Below are 22,798 nucleotides of genomic sequence, written 5' to 3' on the forward strand. Positions count from 1 at the left end.
TTTTGAAGACAGATTGATTATATCCTATGCCAGAAGTTTTGAACGGAGTGATATGGTGATGGTTTTTGGATGATGTATTTTATAGAGAATAAAACAAAAGATGACTTGGATAGATTTGCCAGCTAGATGAATCTACAATTTACTAATAAATGTCTCATTTTCCATTTAATTTTTGGAAATTAGGATAAATAAACAAGAATCCTTAGGGCTCCTTTTACTAAGGTGCACTAGCAGTTTTAGCACACGCTGCACCCCGCGTTACGCGTGAAAACTAATGCCAGCTCAATGGTAGTGTTAACGTCTAGCGCACGGGGCAATGCAGCGCGTGCTAAACGCACGCCAAAACCGCTAGCTCAGCTTAGTAAAAGGAGCTCTTAGTTTCTACTATGTGTCAAAAGAAAATGGATAGAAATAATTATTTGTAATTTGAAAGTCATTATCCTTATAAACTAAAAACATGTTGGCAATTAGGTCCTGAGACTTTGATACACTATTCCCCACTTCACAAGAATAAAGCTAACAATGACTGATCAATTTATATAAAGCAGCCAACAAATAATATAGACACATAAGTGAGCTAAATTATATAGAGAAAGAACTTACAAATAAATTGACATGAGTCTTGTCATATACATTAGGCATTTTTCATATTGTTGAATCTTTATATAAATTCTGGCATATAATGTCATTTTAAAAAAAAATTCAGGAATCTGAGTAAGGAGTCAAAGTGACGCCATAGTTCACAATATGCTATATGAGTGCCTCGCCCTGAATTAGCAATGCGTTCCCGCTCCCAGCGAGCCATCTGCAACATAAGATTCTTCCAGTGACCAAAGGAAGGAAGCCAATCTCCCACCCAGTGGTTGTAAAATGAACTTCCTGGCCAGGACAAGCGCTATTTGGCACCCAACTCTTTCTTTTTTCTGCTTTGTATGGCTACCTGTTCCTTGCATCTTGTTTGCCAATAAAACATGATTTTCAAAAAAAAAAATTTCAGGAATCCTTTATAATAATGTTCTAGCATAGATGAGTTATTGAGGAAATGGGGATTTTGGCTGTTAAGACAACTCATAAACCAAAATTTACAAATTAATATAATGCATGTAAAAAATGCTCTTGGTGCAGCTATATAATAGAAAACAAAGGATTCCTCATAAAGATCTCCAAGTTTGCGGGGCTGTTGAAGAGTTCTCAGCCCAACCATGAAGAGAATGATGTGGAGCCAGGAAACGTACAAGTTATTCCATACTTCTCTTGACACTTTTTGTTTCAAAGATATGAAATGAAGCGAAAAATGTGGAATAACTTGTACGTTTCCTGGCTCCACATCATTCTCTTCTGAGAACTTTTCAGTGCCCCCTCGTAATGGTTATGAAAGTAAAGCAAGCTTTAATACTAATTGTAAATCAGTGGTCTCAAACTCAAACCCTTGGCAGGGCCACATTTTGGATTTGTAGGTACTTGGAGGGCCGCAGAAAAAAATAGTTAATGTCTTATTAAAGAAATCATAAATCACATGTAGAGTCTTATTTGACTTATTTATCTTGTTTAACTTATAGACCTCAGTGGTACCGCCTGTATGCCACTATAGTTTTAGACCATACAGTATTCAGGCACCCCTAGTCATCATCGGTCTCAATAATATATATTTTAGATATTTTAAATCGTTTATTTTAAATAGTTAAAGAAATAGGTAGAAATACTCATCTTCATCTACGTGGGTGGGGGTAGGCACTCCGACATAGATCTATGTTTCGCCCAAAGGGCTTTATTAAGGAAATCTCCCTTAAATCAAATGGCTCATGTTTCCCGCTGGTTAAATCTACAAACGCGGGGAACATGAGCTGTTTGATTTAAGGGGGATTTCCTTGATATAGCCCTTTGGACGAAACATAGATCTATGTCGGAGTGCCTACCTGCGTAGATGAAGATGAGTATTTCTACTTATTTAACTATTTAAAATAAATGATTTAAAATATCTAAAGTATGTATTATTGAGACCGATGACGACTAGGGGTGCCTGAATACTGTATGATCTAAAAATATAGTGGCATAGAGGCGGTACCACTGAGGTATATAAGTTAAACAAGATAAATAAGTCAAATAAGACTCTACATGTGATTTATGGTGATAGTTTGAAGTGGAGTCTTGAAAATAGAAACTGAGCTGGTTAGTATTATTAAAGAAATGACAATTTTGCATGAGGTAAAACTCTATAGTTTATAAATCTTCCCCCACCCCCTGAAGGCCTGCATGTTCCCTCCTTCTTTGCAGCATCCTCCAGCTTACCTCCTGGCCTCCCGGTCTTAGTTTCAGCTAATTACCTCAGCCTGCAGAGAGGATCTCCGGTGCTGTAGCATTCCTTGCAGGCTGCCATCGGCCTCCACAGCATGTTCCCTCTGCCGCGGTCCCACCCCTCCTCTGATGTCAGGGGCAGGATTGTGGCAGAGGGAACATGCTGCTGAGGACTTACCATGGAAAAACTGAAGGCAGGAATTTTTGATGGTCCGCAGCTCAGACAACTTATAAATGGCCCACATTTCATAGCATCAATAAATGAAATCAAATCATGTGCCTGTTCTTTATTTGTTCTTATGAAAAACTTTCTTGGCAACAAGAAGGCAGACAACTACACACAATTAGTAGAGGATATGCCCTTTCATTTCAACAGGCTTGGCTGTAACATAAGTGTTGAAGTCCATTATCTGCATCATCACTAAGATCTGTTTCCAGAGAACCTTGGTGACAAGTGAAGAGCAAGGTGAAAGATTTCACCAAGACATTTTTTTTTTTTGCTCTATAAGATGCACTTTTTCCACCCCGTTAAAAAAAGGTACCGGGGGCTGCGGGCTTCCCAGCACCAGACCACAAGACGCACCCCCCTATAGAGGAGGAAAAACCAAGAAAAAAAATTCTGAACCAAAATTTTTTTCCCCTTGGTATTTCCTCCTCTATAGGGGGGTGCATCTTATCGCCAAGTGTGTCTTATAGAATGAAAAATATGGTACTTTAAAAAGGTGTCATGAAGTGAAATAGACACTGGACCAATAATCAGATGAAACTGCAAACTGTTCTATGAGTAATGTATGATCTTGTCTTTATAAAATATACATTTTTAATGATACCCTACCTCCTATATATATCTGCTATGCCCCATACATATAATAATTAATCATATTTTTCCTAACAAGAATTCTTAATGTAGCATAGGGACAAGTCAGATGATTGCCCATTAGTATGCCACTTGAGTGCCTTGGTAGCTACATGTCATACTGGTATGATAGTATCTTTTCTCACAGATCTATAACAAACCAGAGAATGTGGTGAAATCAGCTTAGCGGGGTTTAAAAAAGGCTTTGATAATTTCCTAAAACAAACATTCATAACCTATTATTGAGATGGCTTGGGGTAATCCACTGCTTATTCCTAGGATAAGCAAAATAAAATCTGTCTTAATGCTTGGGAGCTAGCTAGGTACATGGGACTGGGGCTGACCACTGTTGGAAACAAGATGCTGGACTGGTCTGTCCTAGTACAGCAATTCTTATGTTATTGTACTGTTTATGGGATACAGAATCAGCTTTTTTGTCTCACATATAGAGGAGAATTAACACACACTATTCCCACTCCCCCCACCCCTCAAAAAAAAAAGTTGGTGGTTGGTTTTGAAAAGTTTTGTGACCTATAAATGGTCATTAATATTGCAATATTTGTTTCAAAGCCTATGTTTGAGACTGCGAGGTGATTAACAAGAACCTGGGAGTAAATAGCAAATTAGATCACATTTGACTAAAAACAATCTGTCCCAAATTTCATTATGCTCCTGTTCCATTCTACCCAAGGAAGAGGAAGAGAAGATAGGACTTTATAACTTCTCAAAATTTTATGGTTCTTACTGCCATAACTGTCCTGTCATAAGTGACATCACTGAAAGGACTTATTAGCATATGTGTACTTGCACACAGACACACCCACCTAGTCACTGAGGCCTAGATTCCCAAAAAATCACGTTTTTTAAAATAAAAACCAGGCTGCTATTGCAGCCATTCTGATAGCAATTTTTTAAAAAGTGAGTCATTCTCCAAAAATTGCTCTTGCAAATGAGGTTGGCGGAGAGTAGCGAAGACACTCTAAATTTGCATGTGCCCATCACTGATGATAGTGATGAGCACATGCGCAGAATAAATGCAAAAAGAAAAAAAAAAACAACAGAACATTGGGAGAGATGTCCATTCCTGCTGCCAACCAACACACCCCCGGCAACAATCTCTCCCGCTGCCATGCAACACCCCCCCCCCCCATGCCTCCAACTCTCCCCCTGTGCATGCACCCTCTCCCCCTTACCTTGATTTAGATAGCTGACTGAAGGGATGCCTACTTCCTCTGGCCAGCAGGGCCCTCCCCTTCAAAATGGACCGAAGTGCTCATTTCAATATTGAAGAACCCATTTGCATGACAGTGTCAGAGACTGCTAGAAAGCTTGCTAAATGCCGAGATAAACCGTTTTGATAATCCACTTCTAAAATGCATGCAGGCTAAACCGTCGGAAACCAGTTTAGCGACTGCATTAAAGTTTTGAAAATCTAGCCCTGAAACTGCTGCTTTTTAAACCAGATATTCCAACAACAACATTTTAACAGGATCAGCTCACGTTATTTTGTTCTATGAAACCTAACCCAAAATACATTGCCAGGTTTTAAGTTGAGTGCATCACGTGAGAAAATAACTCAGTTTATTGGAAAAAATTATTTTCAGAGACTATGGGCTCCTTTTACTAAGCCGTGTTAGGGCTTTAACGTGCGGAATAGCGTGTGTTACATTGGTGCGCACGCTTGACCTTAACGCTGGCGTTAGTACTAGAAGCATAGAGTGCTGTAATTTCCTGCATGCACTAAAAATGCTAGCGCACCTTAGTAAAAGGAGCCCTATATATGTGTCTGTGTCTTAAACACAGCCCTTATATCCATCAAGTGAGTTTTGGATACATTCCATTTCTCTTGCAAATACAATTGAGTAAAAGCATTTGAAGTTCACTTCAGGGAAATAAATCTAAGGACTGTGTTTTATAGGGAGTCAATCAATACTCATTTCATGTCTGTTTCTGGAATAAAATTATATTATCCTTTTGTCTAATGTTATCATAAAACTCAATCATACTGAACTTAAATCTTTTTTTTTCTTTTACAAAATTATATTTAAGTCTCAAAGCATGGAATTAAGGGCTGGTTCATAAATACAATAAATATCTGCTTTATATAATTTAACCTGTAGAAATATATGTTTATCATTTTTTTAAAAAAGGTCCTCATTAATATTGCAGTGCTTTCTTAAATGTATTCAATAGTGTTTTTTCAAAGATAATGTCTACATCGCATGAGCTTCTGGAATGCCTTCTTAAAATCTTCATTGAAGATTGTATAGATAAGCGGGTTGATCAGAGAGTTAAGGTATCCCAACCAGGCCAGAACATTGGACATGTCATCAGAAATGTAACACGTGACACAGATATTAACTATGACTTCTTTAACAAAGAAGGGGAGCCAGCAGATCACAAATGCACCCAAAATTAAGCCCAGAGTGGTTGCTGCCTTTCGTTCCCTTGTGCCAGAGATTTTCTGCTTTTTCCATATTTTCTCTTGCCTGTTTTCAAATTTTGGATTCCTTATTGTAATATGAACTCTGTCAAAGTCAGTGGAGGGATCAGAGAAGGACTTTTCTGCTATGCACAAGGTAGAACTCATTTTGGAACTCTTGCCAGTTTCCAAAAGAGCTACTCCATTTTGCTCCTCTTTGGCCACCCGACTTGCATTCCTTTTATGGTACAATGATTTTGCTGCCCGGTATATTTTGTAGTAAAGGATAAGTATCAAGGCTAATGGAATGTAGAAGGCTCCAAAGGTGGAATAAATTGTGGAAACAATGTGGTCATGTTTGATAATGCATTCGTCATCCCTGTTGTTCCCTTGGTGTCGCCAAAATAATGGTGGCATAGAGATAAAAATGGATATGACCCAAACCACAGCTATCATGAATCCTGCATGCTTGGGTGTCCTTTTCGTGGCATACTCTACAGCATCTGTGATTGCGCGATACCGATCCAATGCAATTGCTGAAAGATGCAAAATTGAGCATGTGCAGCAGGTTATATCAACACTTAGCCATATGTCGCAGACCACTTGTCCCATGATCCAAGTCTCTTTCACAATGTAGGCAATGCTAAAGGGCATCACCAAGACAGCTACCAGGAAATCAGTAACAGCGAGGGAGCATATTAAGTAGTTGGCAGGATGGTGGAGCTTCCGGGTCACAATTATTGCTGCAATCACTAGAGAGTTGATGGCAGTTGTGATCAGTGCCAAGATGGAAAGAGCAAGTGAAGTAAGAATCTTCATGGTTAACCCTTTTGTTAACTCTTCTGAAGTGCAGTTGTTATCAGTTGAGTTTACTAAATCCATGCTTCTTTATAATATTAATATTCACAAGGCAAATTGGGCACCTGGAAAAAACAAGGAAGTATATCAATAGTCAATATAACTATGTGAAAACCCACCATTATTGCTATCATTCTTTACCTGTTTATTATGGATGGGAGATGTGCTCTACTGATAAATAACGACTGACATCATCATTCTACTGAACTTTCATTGCTAGGTCTCATAACTTTGATCAGATACAACTTAGATAATATAAAATCTGTACTTTTAGGGGTTCTTTCACAAAGCTGCGCTAGCAGTTTTATCGCACACACCAGCATGTGCTGGCCGGAAATCTACCACCTGCTCAAAAGGAGGCCGTAACGGCTAGCGCATGCGGCAATCTAGCGTGTGCTATTCCGCACATTAAGGCCCTAGCGCGGCTTTGTAAAAGGAGCCCTTAGTCTCTCTAGATCTGACAGCAGCATTTGATACTGTTGGCCACTATCTATTTCGGGAATAGTCCTAGATTGGTTTGTCATACTTTTCAGAAAGTTCCTATAAGGTTAATCTTGAAAACTCTGCATCAACATCGTACACCAACAGCTTTGGTGTTCATAGGGTTCAATACTCAATACTATTCAATCTGTTTCTATCACCATTATTAACCCTGGCTCAATCAATAGGTTTCACAGTCTTTTCATATGCTGACGACATACAACTCATACACCCTGTCCAAAAGCTTGATTCAGGAGAAATCCAAGAAAGCAATCAAATATTGGACAAAATTAGCCAATGGCTTAACAATAATATGCTCTCGCTGAATATCTCTAAAACCAAAGCCATGCTTTTCCCCTGTAATGAAAATGGAAACTTAAAAATTCCAATTTGCATAAGATCAACACCACTTAAAATGGTCTCTACCATTAAATTGCTTGGTATAATCCTAGATGATAAACTTACTTATCATCAGCAAATAAGTTCAGTGGTTCAAAAATGTTTCTACAAACTAAGAATGATTTGCTCTATCTCGGGTATCTTGGAACAAAAATCTGTCAATATCCTTACTTACTCACTAGTTATTTCTCATCTGGACTACTGTAATTCTCTTTATCAAGGTGTTACCCAAAAAGAAATTTGAAGACTACAACTTATACAAAACACAGCTGTGAAAATTTATTTATAAGACCAAAAAATACAATTATGTCACTCCACTCTTAAAAAAATGCTCATTGGCTGCTCATATCTCACCGTATCACTTTTAAAAATCTTACTTCTCATTTTCAAAACAAAACTAGAGCACTCTCTGGCATTTATCAATAGATTATTTCTTCCTTACACTACTTCTAAATCACTTTGTTCCACTCAGCAAAATCTTCTTTCGATTCCATCAATTCATCATATTGTTTACGACACCATACGTAAAACCATTTTTTCTGTAACTGCACCTATATTATGGAATGCACCCTCTAGTCATCTTAGACAAGAAACCTATTTACCAAAATTTAAATCAAATCTCAAAACATTTGTTTTACCCCCTCCGATTCATGAGGCCCTTTTTTGGGGGGGAAATGTATTTTTCTCCATCCTCCCTTCTGTATCTAGTCATTCTTTTTACGTACTTTGTGTTGGTGTTTTTACCCTTTTTTAATATATGTATATACTTATTTTAAATGTAAACCGTCTAGACCAGTGGTCTCAAACTCATGGCCCGGGGGCCACATGCGGTCCGCCAGGTACTATTTTGAGGCCCTCGGTATGTTTATCAGAATCACAAAAGTAAAATTAAACAGTTTCTTGATCATATGTCTCTTTAGCTATAAATGACAATACTATTATTAAGACTCAGCCAAAAGGAAAGATTTATAAACTGTAAAGAGTTTTACCTCATGCAAAATTGTCATTTCTTTAATAAGATATTAACTATTTTTTCTGAGGCCCTCCAAGTACCTACAAATCCAAAATGTGGCCCTGCAAAGGGTTTAAGTTTGAGACCATTGGTCTAGACAGATAGATGGTATATCAAATTTAAAAATAAACTTCAAACTTGAAGGTATAGTGTTGGCTTTCAAGCATAACAATTTGAAATTCTTCTGCTCACACATTTAAAACTTTTCTTGTCACATTTTTAAATTATTTCAGATTTTATTACCTGAAATAGTTTTGTCAAAATCTTGTACTTTGGCAGCAATCAAACATTTCCTAGGCCTCAAGGACATCCTCTATACAAAAAGGTAATAGACAAATGTGCGTAGTCACATTCGTGCAGACATTTGCGTGCAGGACAATTAAGCCTTCCCTCCCCCCCCCCCCCCGACGTCGGAGAGGAAGTTCCGTCCCACCCAGGCAGCAATTAATGGAGGGGGGAGGCTTGTGAGCCTGGCGCTTGTACGGGCCAGGCCTGGCGTAGGGGAAGCAGGAAGAACAGATCGCAAAGGAAATGTGATCGACCATTTGGGCACCCCTGGTATAGAGCTTTAACCCACAAGCCCCTCTATGTACTACCTAAATTAAAAATATGATATAAATATACCTCCATTCGCGCTTTTACACAGCGCGCTATTGTTGTTACATGCGTTTATCTTGTGCTTATTTAGCGGTGCACTAGTAAGCCCCTCTTAACAGAAGCTATAGTATGCATATTACATAACTTTAAAACATTAAGCCACACTCTAAATTAAACTAAACTAAACTAAACCTTAAGTTTATATACCGCATCCTGTCCATGAATATAGAGCTCGGCACGGTTTACAAGAGCTTAATAAAGGAAAAGAGTAGCACATTGAGTTTGGTGGATTGAGAATAGAGGGGGAGGAGAGCATTACGTTTTTGTGAAAAGACTGGTTTTCAGGTGCTTACGGAATAGTTGGAAGGAAACCTGAGTCCGCATTGGGGTAGTAAGGTTATTCCAAAGCCCTGTAATTCTGAAGAAGAGAAATTAAGACTATTATAATATGAATATATCTGGCAATGTAGAAATGTAAAAGTTGTAGCGTTCTCACCATCAACAATACCTGCTATAGACAAAGTTCTAGCGAGATAACACTCATCAAGACCAATACCTGCAACAGACAAAGTCATGCAGAGAAAGAAGTGCGTGCTATTCTCAGCACATATAAAAACAGCGTACGTAACCATAGTAACAAAAATGCACTCATGTGACCCAGCGATATAAAAGTCACGTACATAACCACAGTAACGAAAAATGCACTTGTGTAACGTTGCAACATATCCCTTTATGTCTGTAAACCTAGGACATGCTTACGTCATCCGTACATTTCTGACGCGCATGCAGCATTTATATTGCGCGTGATTGTCTCGTGCGCTTTTTGACATGCGTGTGATTCTCACGCTCATTTATTGTGCGTGTGACTGTTTCACACTCATTAGTGCAGCGCACATTTGTCCTACATGCGATTGTCTGGTCCCAAATGTCTGTGTGTATTTGACTTGCCACCTGCAAAAATGATCTAGTCTGGAACCTAGAGAGGTGAATTATATGGTTATTATAGAAGCTCTATTCCTGTGTGGGACATCTGCATGGACATCCAAAACTTCAATATACCCATATGGCAAGGGTGCATGGTGTGGGTATATTTTGGATGGGATTAGGAAGGGAGGTCAAAAGATAGAATCCCAACTTTGATTTCAAAAGGAGAAGGGACATCCATATTCAAAAAAGATGGGCATTGTATTTGGATCTGGAACTTGGCATGTCCAGGTTAACATAACATTAAAAATGTATTTCTATTCCACAATGTCCTATGCACAATGTTCTATGCAGTTTACAAAATGGAATTTTAAAAACTGCACATATAGAGTTGAATGTAATACGTATATTAATTTCCTAAGCAGTATGTTTTCAATTGTCTCCTAAAATGCTGATATGAGCAAGAGGTCGCTATTAGAGAATTCAGATCTTTATCCCATATTGCAGCTTGAAATGACAGACATTGATATTTTTTATACTGACAACCTTTGACTGAAGGAAAGTAAATGCAGCATGTGTGCGTCCAGAGTGCTTCGATTTAACAAATGTAAACACATTCACAAGATAATTAGGAGCAAGGCCGAACAATACCTTATAACAAATGCAATTCATGAATAAAAGGGGTGACATGATCAAACTTTTTCAGATTAAAGATCAGTCAAATGGCAGCATTCTGAATAATGTGCAATCTACATAGATTATTTTTTTGTTTGGTAACCAGCAAAGTAGACAATATTAAATAATCCATCTGGCTCAGAACCAAGGATTGAACCAATAATCTAAAAGATGAAACATCAAGATATGTTTATATGTGTGGAAATCCTTCTATACCAAAGCATCCACCTGATCTTTCATGGTTAAACTCTGATCCAGAATCACTTCCAATATTTTAATGGTAGAGTGAATAGGATAGTTATTGCATTCAAAAGGGCTTGGGTTAGGCGCGTGGGATCTCTCGGAGAGAGAAAGAGACAATGGTCACTGGGGATGGGCAGACTAGATGGGCCACAAGGAGCAGTGTGGGATCTGAACCCACAACCTCAAGGTGCTGAGGCTGTGGCTCTAACTACTGCACCACACATTCCAATGTGTTTGGGAGTTTTGAGGCTTCTAGGAGGAGATTAGACAATGGAGATCACGGTGTACTAACTCAAAAGTGCTCCAGGTATTCAGGTGACATGGTAAAGTTTTTAAAAGAGGTCAGCCGTGTATTTGACACAATCCTCAACAGTCTTACCAATCATTTTATCTTGTTGCTTAATTGTTGTGCAGTTGAGTTAATGCCACTGATGATACTTGGCAGTCACTGGCGTAGATTCTATCTGATTGCTATAATTGAAACTATAGCAATCACACTGTCATCACATTTACTTGAACCATTCTGCCTGGGTAGATTGCTCGAATGTCAAAACTAATAATGTCTGATTCTTCTCACAGTTGGCTAACTCATTCTGACATATTCCAATTGCCATCCCGCTGTTTATGATCTGAGCTTTTTTCTTTTTGCCTTTCTCGCCTTTAGGCTTCAGGCTCAGTCAAAACAGTCTTCTAATCAGCTTCAGCAATGTGTGCCTTCGCTTCCAACTATCAGCCTCCCCCCCCTCCATTTTATATTGCCTGGCTCAGTCCGGTCATTTTACTGACAGTCCTTGACCTGAGACCACTAACAGTGGCTCCCTCTTCTACTGGGTTATAACCAGTGATTTTAATAAACTCTGAGTGTACCTGTATACATAGAGGCCCTGATTCTATAAAGTCCGCCTAAAGTTAGGCACCAATATCGGCATCTAACTTTAATTGGTTGGTGCTGCTATTGGCACTCAACACCTTAGAATAGGTCTTAATTGAAAGTTAGGCACCTAACTTCAAAAACTTGTTTCTATAAAAAGTAGGTGCCTAAACCCCATGGTTTGGTAAAAGGGGGTGACTGTCCTGGGTGCCATCTTGGTGGGGGAGCCAGCACCTCTCTGCCCTCCCCCCCTCCATGCTCATGCTCTCCCCTGCCCCCCACGTACTTCATTAAAAATCTTTGCCTGCTGCTGGCACCGGCTTGGCTCCCTCTGAAATTACTTCCGGGTCACTGGGCCTGGAAGTGACATCAGAGGGAATGCCAGTGTGAACAGCAGGCTGAAAAAGCTGTATGTGCGGGCAAAGATTTAGAGGTATGGGGTTGGGAAGGGAGGGTATGAGTGTTGTGGGGGTGGGGGCTGCAGAAAAAGTGTGAGGAAAGTGGAGAGGAGGGCGCCTTCGGGTGCCTCTTATCCTTGCTACACCATTGTCTAGTCCAAAACGCCTGCACTAAAAGTGGGTATGGTTAGAGGTGAATCATGGGCTCTGATATCGGTGCCCAACTTTAGGCATAGAAAACCCTGACATAAATTGGGGACGCCTAAATGTTAAGCATGATTCTATAATGGGTGCCTAAGTTTTACAGAATCAGTGCTGATATTGGCACTAAACTTTAGGCGGAATTTATAGAATCAGGGCCAGAGTGTATACACGCATTTTAAAACCTTTTTCACATTAGGTGTAAACTCGCATTTACACATTTCTGCCCTGTGGAGTTGGTATTGGGTGCCCATTAAAGTGGCACTATGTTAATATCCTACATTTAACCACTTTAAATTTACAAAATATTAGCACTTGTGAGGGTGAATGTGCAGTTTGTCACAGGGAAGCCCCTGTGAGGGCAAAGGGACCCTTGCAGTGCCCAGGAATTGATGACAAAATTAGAGAATTGACACAAGGACTAATCTTAAAAAGACCCAAGGTTCCACCTAGGACACTGACTATAAAGAAAATTCCTTTGCAAAATGGTGTGCAAATGGAGTTAGTAATGCTGCAGACCTGTTTACCTTTTGCTGTGAAACATAGAAAAGAAAGGGTCCCATCAGGCCAGGGACAGAAGAATTTCAAAGCCAGGTCTGGAACAGCTCCAATTTCTGGTAAACCTGGAACTTGTTTGAGCCAGCTTAACAAGCCCCTGGGAAAAAAAAAAAATTCCCAGTGCTAATGTTAGCAAGAGACGGTTAGCAGGGGAGTATTTTGAGCATGTCTGGTTAGAGGCAGTGTGTGCCTGAAAGGGGACAACACTGTGGCAGGTGCAGGCCTGAGACTTCAAAGGAAGCCAAGGAAAACCAGTGACAGAAGCCAGCATTTGGGTAGAAACTGATCAAAGGCTACAAAGTTGATCTGTGTGCTTTGTGGAAAGTCTATTGTTTGCAGTGCATTGGAAGTTTTGAATTTTTGCTGATACAGTCAAACCTTGGTTTACGAGTGCCGCGGTTTGCAAGTGTTTTGCAAGATGAGCAAAACATTTGCACAATCTGCACCTTGGAAACCGAGCTTGACTTGATTTGCGAGCCTCCCCCTCCCCCCGCAATCCGGCATCACCCACCCAAACACAATCGCTTACCCCTATCTGGCACCGGCACCAGCACCAATGCACAGGACATGCCGGTGCCTGAAGATCCTCCCTCTTGCTTGGGCTGGGCCTTGAGCATCTGCACATGCTCAAGGCCATCTAGTTCTCGCTCTCTCTGAGTTTTGTTGCTGTCCCTGCCCCATTCCTGTAAGCTCTGCCTTAACTGCATAAGCCTCAAACACATGATTTTAAAGTGTTTGAGGCTTGTGCAGATGAGGACAGAACTTGAAGGAATGGGGCGGGGACAGCATGGCAAAATGAGTTCCCGCGGGGATGGGGAAAAATTTGTCCCCATGTCACTCTGTCAGACCACTAGGTGGAGGGAAGGAAAGAGAGATATCAGACCAGGGAATGGAAGGGAAGGATGGGAGAGAGAGATGCCGGACTAGGGGAAGGGGGACAAGAAGGAAAGAGATGTCAGACCACTGGAAAGAGGGAGGGAAGGAAAGAAATGTCAGACCATGGAAATGTGGAGGGTAGGAAGGAGAGATGCCAGACTATGGGAAAGGAGAGAGATGGGAAGGTAAGAGATGGAAAAGTAGATTTTGAGAAGAAAGCAGAAAAATGGAAAAAGTTGAATGTTAAAATTAATGCCTAAGATGGATGGAGGGCAGAAAGTGAAGATGGAGAGAAAAACAATCAATAGTTTCACAGTCAATAATTGCACAGTCAGAAATAGAGAGTTGCACGGGGACAGAACCCCGCCAGGATCTTCTCCGTCCCCACCCGTCCCCGTCAGGATCCTCTCTGTCCCTACCCATCCCCGCAAGGAATTACTTCCATCCCCGCCCGTCCCCATAAAAAGCAGCAATTACTTCTGACAGGATCATCAATTCCACAGTTTCTTTTGTGTTTGCACTGCTGTTTTCCTTGTGGAATCTCTTTGGTGGAACCCTTTTTTGTTTTCTGTTAAGGTAATTAATTTTTAAACCCCCTCTTTTACTAAGGCTGATGTGTCCATTATATTATATAGACGAACCCTGCTTTCAAAGCCTTCCATCCCTGTGGGAGTCCCATTGGCTAGAGGGGGTCCCTGTGGGAGTCCCGTGGGCCAGAGGGGGATCCCTGTGGGAGTCCCGTGGGTTAGGGTGGGATTCCTGCGGGACCCATGGGATTCCTACAATCACCGTTCCCATGCAGACCTCTAGTCAGAAGGAAGTGCAATCAGAGATGGGAAAGGATGATTAGAAAAATAAAATCACCAGATAACTAAGGTAGGGACAATGATTTTATTTTCAACTAGCTGATGGCCCGGCGTTGCACGGGTATTTAATTATAGCAATAACACTGTAAATGGATTCAAATAAAGATACTTTATAGTGGTGAATGAAATTATTTTTTACAGCTTTATAAAAAGTACAATATTCAAATTATAATGTGAAATATTTGACAAAATGAATACAATACAACTAACACAAAACTTGATTATAAACAACATTTTTAGTTTCACCTCCAGGAGCAAGAACATATAAATTCTTGGGTGAAGAGACCCCCAGAACATATCACCCCAGGTAGTGAGGTATCTGCATACCAAGTTTCGTTCAAATTGGTCAAGCCGTTTTTGATTTACTGTGAGAATGGCAGCTGTTTACATTTTTTCCATTGACATGAATGGGTGAAATCTGATTTTCTGTTTGTAGCTCCGCCCACGTGTGCAGGTGGGCCGCGAGACTCCCAGAACATATCACCCCAAGGTAGTTGGAATTACTGTGAGAATGGCAGCTTTTTACATTTTTTCCATTGACATGAATGGGTGAAATTTGATTTTCTGTTTGTAGCTCCGCCCACGTGTGCAGGTGGGCCGCGAGACCCCCAGAACATATCACCCCAGGTAGTGAGGGATCTGCATACCAAGTTTCGTTCAAATCGGTCAAGCCGTTTTTGAATTACTGTGAGAATGGCAGCTTTTTACTTTTTTTCCATTGACATGAATGGGTGAAATCTGACGTTCTATTTGTAGCTCCGCCCACGTGTGCAGGTGGGCCGCGAGACCCCCAGACCATATCACCCCAGGTAGTGAGGGATCTGCATACCAAGTTTCGTTCAAATCAGTCAAGCCGTTTTTGCGTGATCGCGGCACATACACACACACACACATAGATACATACATACACACATACATACCTCCGATTTTATATATATATAGATTTAGTGATCAAAATGTGTCCGTTTTAGGAATTTATATCTGCTGTCTATATTTTGCCCTATATTTGTCTATTTTTCTGTAGCTGTTACAGAGGTGAGAGTGCATATTTTAAGGTCATCTGCCTTGACCTCTTTTTAAAAACACAGAATATAAATGATAATCAACATTTTCTCTGCATGTATATGAAAAATGAATGGAATAAATTGCATTACAATTCATACTTATGGGAGCAGGGACAGGGGCAGAGCTTGGGCAGGGGCACTCGGTTGATATTTGTTAGACTTAGGGAGTACTTGGTTTGAAGAAGTTGAGAAACACTGCTGTAAATTATACGGGAACAACAATGAAGTATAAATTTGAGGGCTGCACGTCCATAGCACATATTACACTCTATGAATGTCAAAAAGAAGGCTTTCTTTTGAGCAATACAAATGTTGAAGGGAACATTAGCAGCAAATTTAACAGGTTGAGAGAATTTCCAGCCCACCCTCATGTAAGAGAGCAGTTCACTCCAGTCATGGTCAGTGGTGCAGTAAGGAAGGGGTCGGTCCACCCCGGGGGCTGTCTTCCTAAGGGCACAGCACCCCCTCCTCTCCATCCCCCCCCTTCTCCTTGCTGTGCGCCCCATACCCTTTTTTACTTCCCTGGCACGAGGTTGCTGCCCGCGTCAACATCGACGCTTTCTCTTGACATCACTTCCGGGACCTGCACCTAGGAAGTGACTTCAAAGGGTGAGCTGACACCGATGTGGGCAGGCTGCTCATACTGTAGAAGTTAAAAAGGGAAAGGGGGTGCATGTGTGGCAGGGAGAGGTGGGGACGAGGTCAGGGGGAAGGGCACCGCTCACCCTTACCACTGGTCGTGATATGAACAAAATGTACCCATTTGGAAATACTACACCTAGAAACTGATAACGCTATGGGAGAGAAATAACAGAAGATGGTGTAGTGTCCAGTCAAGACAGTACAAAGACAGACTGGGCAGGACAAGAAGTTACTATCCACTCATATAATAACTGTGTAACTGAGTTATCTGTTCAGTGGATGATCAGTTTTCCATGTTCCAGTGAAAGTCTATTAAGAGAATAAGGAAAACTACTGTCAAGGAAGCACTGACAAGTGACAATATGAAAATGGAGGGAAAAGACCTGAGAGATTTAAATGGCCATCATAACTTCTTCAAAGGTCTGATCCATCAGATTGCAGCAAATGACTTTATTTCCCTGAAATGTGTGTGGCTTTTACTACATTGTGATATTTGAATTTGAAATAGATATTAAAAAAAAAAAAAAATCAAAATCTTTATTAATTTTCCATTCGAAAACAGTACAGTGAGAGATTAGAGAAACTGGGCCTCTTCTCCCTTGAAAAGAGGAGACTGTGAGGGGACATGATCGAAACATTCAAAATACTGAAGGGAATAGACTTAGTAGAGAAAGACAGACTGTTCACCCTCTCCAAGGTGGAGAGAACAAGAGGGCACTCTCTAAAGTTGAAAGGGGATAGATTCCGTCAAACATAAGGAAGTTCTTCTTCACACAGAGAGTGGTGGAGATCTGGAACGCTCTTCTGGAGTCTTTTATAGGGGAAAACACCCTCCAGGGTTTCAAGACTAAGCTGGACAAGTTCATGCTAAACTGGTGAGACTGGACTCATTTGGAGCATTGGTCTTGACCTTGGGGCCGACGCGTGAGCAGACTGTTGGGTAAGATGGACCATTGGTCTGACCCAGCAGAGGCATTTCTTATCTTCTTATATATACCATTGACATTAAGACAGCACGTATAATTGATTAAAAAAAAAATACTACAAAACATTCTCCCCACCCTAAATTAAGAACAAAGACAGTGCATTACTACATACATCCAATTAAAATCATAAACAGCACTTTCCTTTGGTCAATGAATACAAGAAAATATAATAACCCCCCTCCCTCCCATCCACCCTCCCCGAATGTGCAAATCAAATAGGAAATAAGGGGATGGTAATCAGTGTTAACAAAATTTGTCAATGGACTCCACGTTAAGTTAAATATCTTATTCCATGAAGTTTTTGCATTCATTTGTTCATATTTATAGCATAAACATAAAGAATTCCACCATTTTAACTCTTGGAAGTCCGGAATCTGGTTCCACATTGTTTGCTTTTGAACAATTCAGGGGTTTTGTGGTACCTAGGTCCATTGCTATGGAAGTTAGGACAGTCCTTGTGACGTTGACCACTCCACAGTGTCTTTTGTTCATTTTAAGTTATCTCCATCATTGCTCAAAAATCCTGCAATTGATATACCTGCTTTAGGGCATTTAAATCTCTTAGATCTTTTTTCCTTCATTTTCACATTGTCACTTTGTGTTTCTTTCCTTGAAAGTAGTTTTTATTACCAATGTGTGATAGTTCTGCTGTATTCCTTTTCTGTTGATTACTGTAACACCCCATCCCCCGCAACCCCCCTGGATTCTATTCAGTAGTCGTGGTATTCGAGTGGCTCAGCCCAACACCTGGCCAGAAAAGGAGGAATCTCAGAAAAAATAACACTAGCCACTCTTAAATCAGAATATAAGAGAACCTGGCTAGGACTAAGGGCTCCTTTTACCTTAAAGGTGCAATAGCGTTTTTAGAGCACTCTGCACTGCCGCGCATGCTACAAGGAAAATACTAATGCCAGTTCTATGGAGGCATTAGCGTCTAGCGCGTGTGGCATTGTAGCACGTGCTAAAAATGCTAGCGCACCTTCATAAAAGGAACTCTAAACGTGTGTTGAAAATCAAATTGTGTGCTACAAATCTTAAATTATCAGAAAAATTCCTGGTTACATAGGAACCAAATTAGATTAATTCCTTGGGAAATAGATAATACAGAAATAAATTTTCAAGTTTCAAGTTTATTTAAATTTGATAAATCGCTTATTACATACTAAGCGAGTAACAGTAAAATATAAGATAGATCTAGAGTTCTTTATACAATTTTAAAAGGGGATAAAAACAGACAGACTCAGATACATAAGGGAAGGAAAAAAGAAAGGGAAACAGTTACAAAATTAATATTATTCATTTGAAAAGAAAGGAAAAAGCCAAATAAGGAGAGAACATGAGGAGTGGGATTAAGATGATTAAAAATGGATTATTTAAAGATTAAATGCGTCTTTAAAGAGAAAAGTTTTTAAATTATTTTTGAATCTGCTGAGATCTTTAACTTCTCTTATATATAAAGGCAGGGCGTTCCAGGTTAAAGGGGCCATTACTGAATATATATCATGGCGTCTAGTTCCAATAATTTTCAAAGAAGGAACAATTAGCAACCCCTGAGTTGTGGATCGGAGAGAGCGTGTCGTGTTGTATGGGATTAGTAACCGATCTATAAATTGAGGTTCGTTGGTAGATAGTGTTTTAAATACTAAAAGCAATATTTTATAGATTATACGTTGATTAATGGGAAGCCAATGTGAGTCTATTAAAAAGGGAGTTACATGATCAAATTTCCATTATGAATAATTTTAATTGCAGTATTTTGAATTATTTGTAAACGTTTTTTTTCCTTTTGAGTGATGTTTAACAATAACGAGTTGCAATAATCTAGCTTAGCGATGACAAGTGAATGTAATAGAAGAGTTACTCTAGTGAATCTAAGATTGTATCTGAAAAGTCTATAATTGCAAAGAAATCTGGAAAATGGTTAATTATTAGAAGTGAATGTTATTTTGATGACCCACAAGTATCTCAGGTAGAATCACCACAGCCCCAGGCATCAGCAAAGGCCTGGGCTTTTCCTGACGGGCCCAACTCTCTCTCCTCTGGTTCTGCCCTTCGACTCCAGTCTGCCTCCTGTAACACTCTGGTTACATCATCTACAAGGCAATGCTTTAAACATGCGGAAAGCCAGATACTGCTTAAAAATGACCATCATGGACCAAGAAAGCCTGGCATGCAGACTTTTTCTTTACAACTTTGTGTAATTATAAGATTGTCTGCGAGAAAGCAGAACCATTGCCAGTGGCAGTAACATGTGAACCCACCTTCATCTTTCACTTGAATTGCAAACATCATTGAATAACGCAAAGGTGTCTTTGCTGTCATTTCTGCAGATGGCTCTTTGTACAGTTCCTGTAGAAGCAGTCATTTCAGGAGTGAGGGATTGCTTGTTAGTCTTCCAAGGTTAATTAATTTTTCAAACCTGAAAGAAAGACATTCTAGAATGAGAATGTGTCAAGATGTCTTTAAAAATTTTTGTGCTGAAGGGAGAAGATACATTACTGTCTCAGGCTGTTGATTTAAAATGACCAGCATCTATCTATCTATATACGTAAAGAGAGAGAAACAGAAAGAGAATGCACACACAAGTGTGAAACATAGTCTGCCACTGCACACTAATATGCCTCGATCAGGTATACATCAGAAATCACCACTGCCTAATGCTCCAAGGTTCTGTTCTCGGCACCTTGCAACAAGAGATACCAGCTGTGTCTCTTAAACATTTAGAGATCAATATTCAGCCAGCAGCATTCGGGGCCAGATTCTATAAAGGAAGCTTAAGCAAGCCTACATTTTAGGTACTGATTGGCTTGGTTGTCAACCAACCGCTAGGCACCACTTATAGAATCCCACCTTGCAGTGTCTAGATGTGCTTAGGTACAGGCCTGTCCAAGTCCGGTCTTCGAGATCTACTGGCAGGCCAGGTTTTCAGGATATCCACAATGAATATGTATGAGAGAAATTTGCCTGCACTGCCTTCTTGGTATGCAAATCTCTCTCATGCATGTTAAGTATTTCAGACTATTCTGATTTGTTTTAAGTTGTTATAAATATGTATTTTTTTACCCGAAATCTGTACATCGCCTAGAACCTTGAATAGGCGATTAATCAAATCTTATAATAAACTTGAAACTTGATATCCTGAAAACCTGGCCTGCCAGTAGATCTCAAGGACCGGACTGGGGCAGCCTTGGCTTAGGTGTTGCTAGGCATTCTAGCAGTAGGTACCAGTATATTTCTTGAACTAATTTACCAGCACCTAACTCGGATGCCTAAGTCAACCATGCCTATTCTCCATCCCTAACCATTACTACTTTTCAGGTAGACATTGGAGGGTGCCTCCATGTAGGCGTTGCTAGGCATCCTACGAGTTCAATGCTGAACTCAATTGATCATTTTATTTATTTACTTATTTTTTTTTTGATTGGATGAAAACTGGTGTGGCCAATTACCATGCCAATTAAGCATATTAAAAAGAAAGAGAGATTTTCCTAGCTGTGGGCTGAAGAGTATTTCTGGAAATGAGTGAAAAGTGTGTGAGTGTCAAAGTGATGGTTGATGTCTGGTTGACTGAGGTAAGCCGACTATATTACATGAATACTGTGAGAGTTGGTTAATTGACCAAAGACTACGGATTGCTAAGCTGAATGTGAGACTCTGTTAACTGCCTAAAGAATAAAGACTGCTTAATCAGATTGAGATATAGAAGTTAAGAGTATAGTTTTGCCTTCTCTGAGCCTTTGAAGAAACAGGCTCAAGTCTGTGAATGAAGAAAGACTTTTCATTATATCTTACAAGAGTGCCCAGGGTGTGTGTATGCCCAGGTTTTACCTCAGGAACCTGTCCAGTCTCCTACAAGCACTTACATGTATAATTGCTGATGACAGCATTTGTGTTTAATGCGCAGCATCCTAGCATTCAGAATTACCCCTATGTTCTATGACAATTTATCAACTGATCAACATGTGTTGTGTTTTATATACTGTATGCATATATTACTGAATACCTGTGTCAGATGTGGTATGTGGGAAAAACAACCCCTTCCCCCTGATATTCAGAAAGAATTAACCAGTTGGCCGCCAACTGGTTAACTAGTGTCTTGGCAGCTAACCAGTGATTTTCAGTGGGAGATAACTGGTTATCCTGGTTGAAAATCACCAATTAGCACTAAAATGCTAGCTGGTAATCCTGGGGGTATTCTGGAGCCATTTGGGGGTGGGGGTGGGTCTGATGTAAGCCCCAATTTTCAGTGCTAACCAGCCAGTTTAGCATATAGGATCGCATAAATAGCGGTCCTGTCTTTACGGACTAGTGGGATGGCTGGTTACTGCTGAACATCGTCTAAGTGGTTATCAGCTAGCTGCCTTTTTTAAAACCCAGATATTCAATGCCGGTCACTGGAAATGGATCAGCATTGAGTATCTGGGGTCAGCACTGGTGGCAAGCTTTAAGCATGCTGACCACTGCTGGCTCTCACCAAAGATATGAATGAGATAGTACATTCTTGTCTATATGGCAGCAGCAGATGTTATGGCCAATCTTAGTAGTGCAGCAAGCAGGTGTCTGGAGTAGCCTGGTGGTCAGAGCAGTGGACTGCAGAGGAGAGGACCCAGGTCCATATCCTATTCTAACTAGTGTAGTGGAAAGTGTGAGCCACCAAAAATCACTGTACTGCCATATAGGTGAGAGCTGCAGGCATAAGGGCTATTAGGTGGTGTGCAGTTGGGTATAGTAGGTTTTGGGTGAGTTTTGGAGGGCTCCTCATATACTGTAAGGGGATTATGGTGAAATGTATACCTGAGACCCTCTATGTGGAGTTCACTGCAGTACCCCGTAAGCTGCCCCACTACACTGCTGGGATGTCTGTGTGGCCAGTCTACTAAAAATGCTGACTCCTCCTACATCCCAATAGCATGTTTTGCGTATTTTTCTTTTTGTTTTTTGAAAATGGTCAAAAAATGTAGATTCACTACGGATGAACTTTTCTAGAAAGGTCATTTTTGAGGAAAAAAAATATATTTTTGCTGTTTTAAAATGACCATTTTCTCTACCCAATTTTTGGATGCACTTTGAAAATGTCTAAACTCGGGTTTAGACATTATATAAAAAATTCCCCTCCACATGTTTTAAGGTGCGCTAACAAACCAATAGGTCCTTTTACTAAGCTGTGGCAAAAACTGGCCTTTAAGACACTTTTTGAGCTGATTTTTCCTGCTTGCTAAGGTCATTTTTACCACAGCAGTAAAATGGCCATTTACTAATGTTCCAAACTTCAGATTGGAAGGGTATATATTCTCTTACCCCTCTTAACTCTCTTCACAGTGAATAATACAACAATTATAGATCCTCAGAAGTACCACCTAGCACTCATAAAAATTAATTGTGTGATCTTCCATACTTTGCTATTCAATTTATAAATACTTTTTTCCACCATGGTGTTTTAATAGTTTAAATACTTAGCTTAAAACTTGTGGTCATACTTTAACTTGAACTATTGTGCTGTTTGGTCAATCATTTACTAATGTTGCCTTGAGCACATGGTCGTTGAAAACATTTACCGCATATGCACTTATGAACG

At 40.1% G+C, this 22,798-nt stretch overlaps 1 protein-coding gene across 1 annotated transcript in view; it reads right to left on the reverse strand.

Moving 5' to 3' along the window:
- Positions 1–4,507: 4,507 nt before the first annotated feature.
- The window catches only part of HTR1F (5-hydroxytryptamine receptor 1F), a 174,180-nt gene continuing 155,889 nt past the window's right edge, over positions 4,508–22,798 (reverse strand). The window contains exons 2-3 of the mRNA XM_033942821.1: positions 19,485–19,642; positions 4,508–6,496 (exon numbers count right to left, since the gene is read on the reverse strand). Of these exons, the coding sequence (XP_033798712.1) occupies positions 5,352–6,455 (1,104 nt within the window). The 5' untranslated portion in view covers positions 6,456–6,496; positions 19,485–19,642 and the 3' untranslated portion in view covers positions 4,508–5,351. The remainder of the gene's footprint in view (positions 6,497–19,484; positions 19,643–22,798) is intronic.

Source organism: Geotrypetes seraphini, chromosome 4, assembly GCF_902459505.1.
Source record: "Geotrypetes seraphini chromosome 4, aGeoSer1.1, whole genome shotgun sequence".
In the NCBI taxonomy this organism is placed as follows: domain Eukaryota; kingdom Metazoa; phylum Chordata; class Amphibia; order Gymnophiona; family Dermophiidae; genus Geotrypetes; species Geotrypetes seraphini.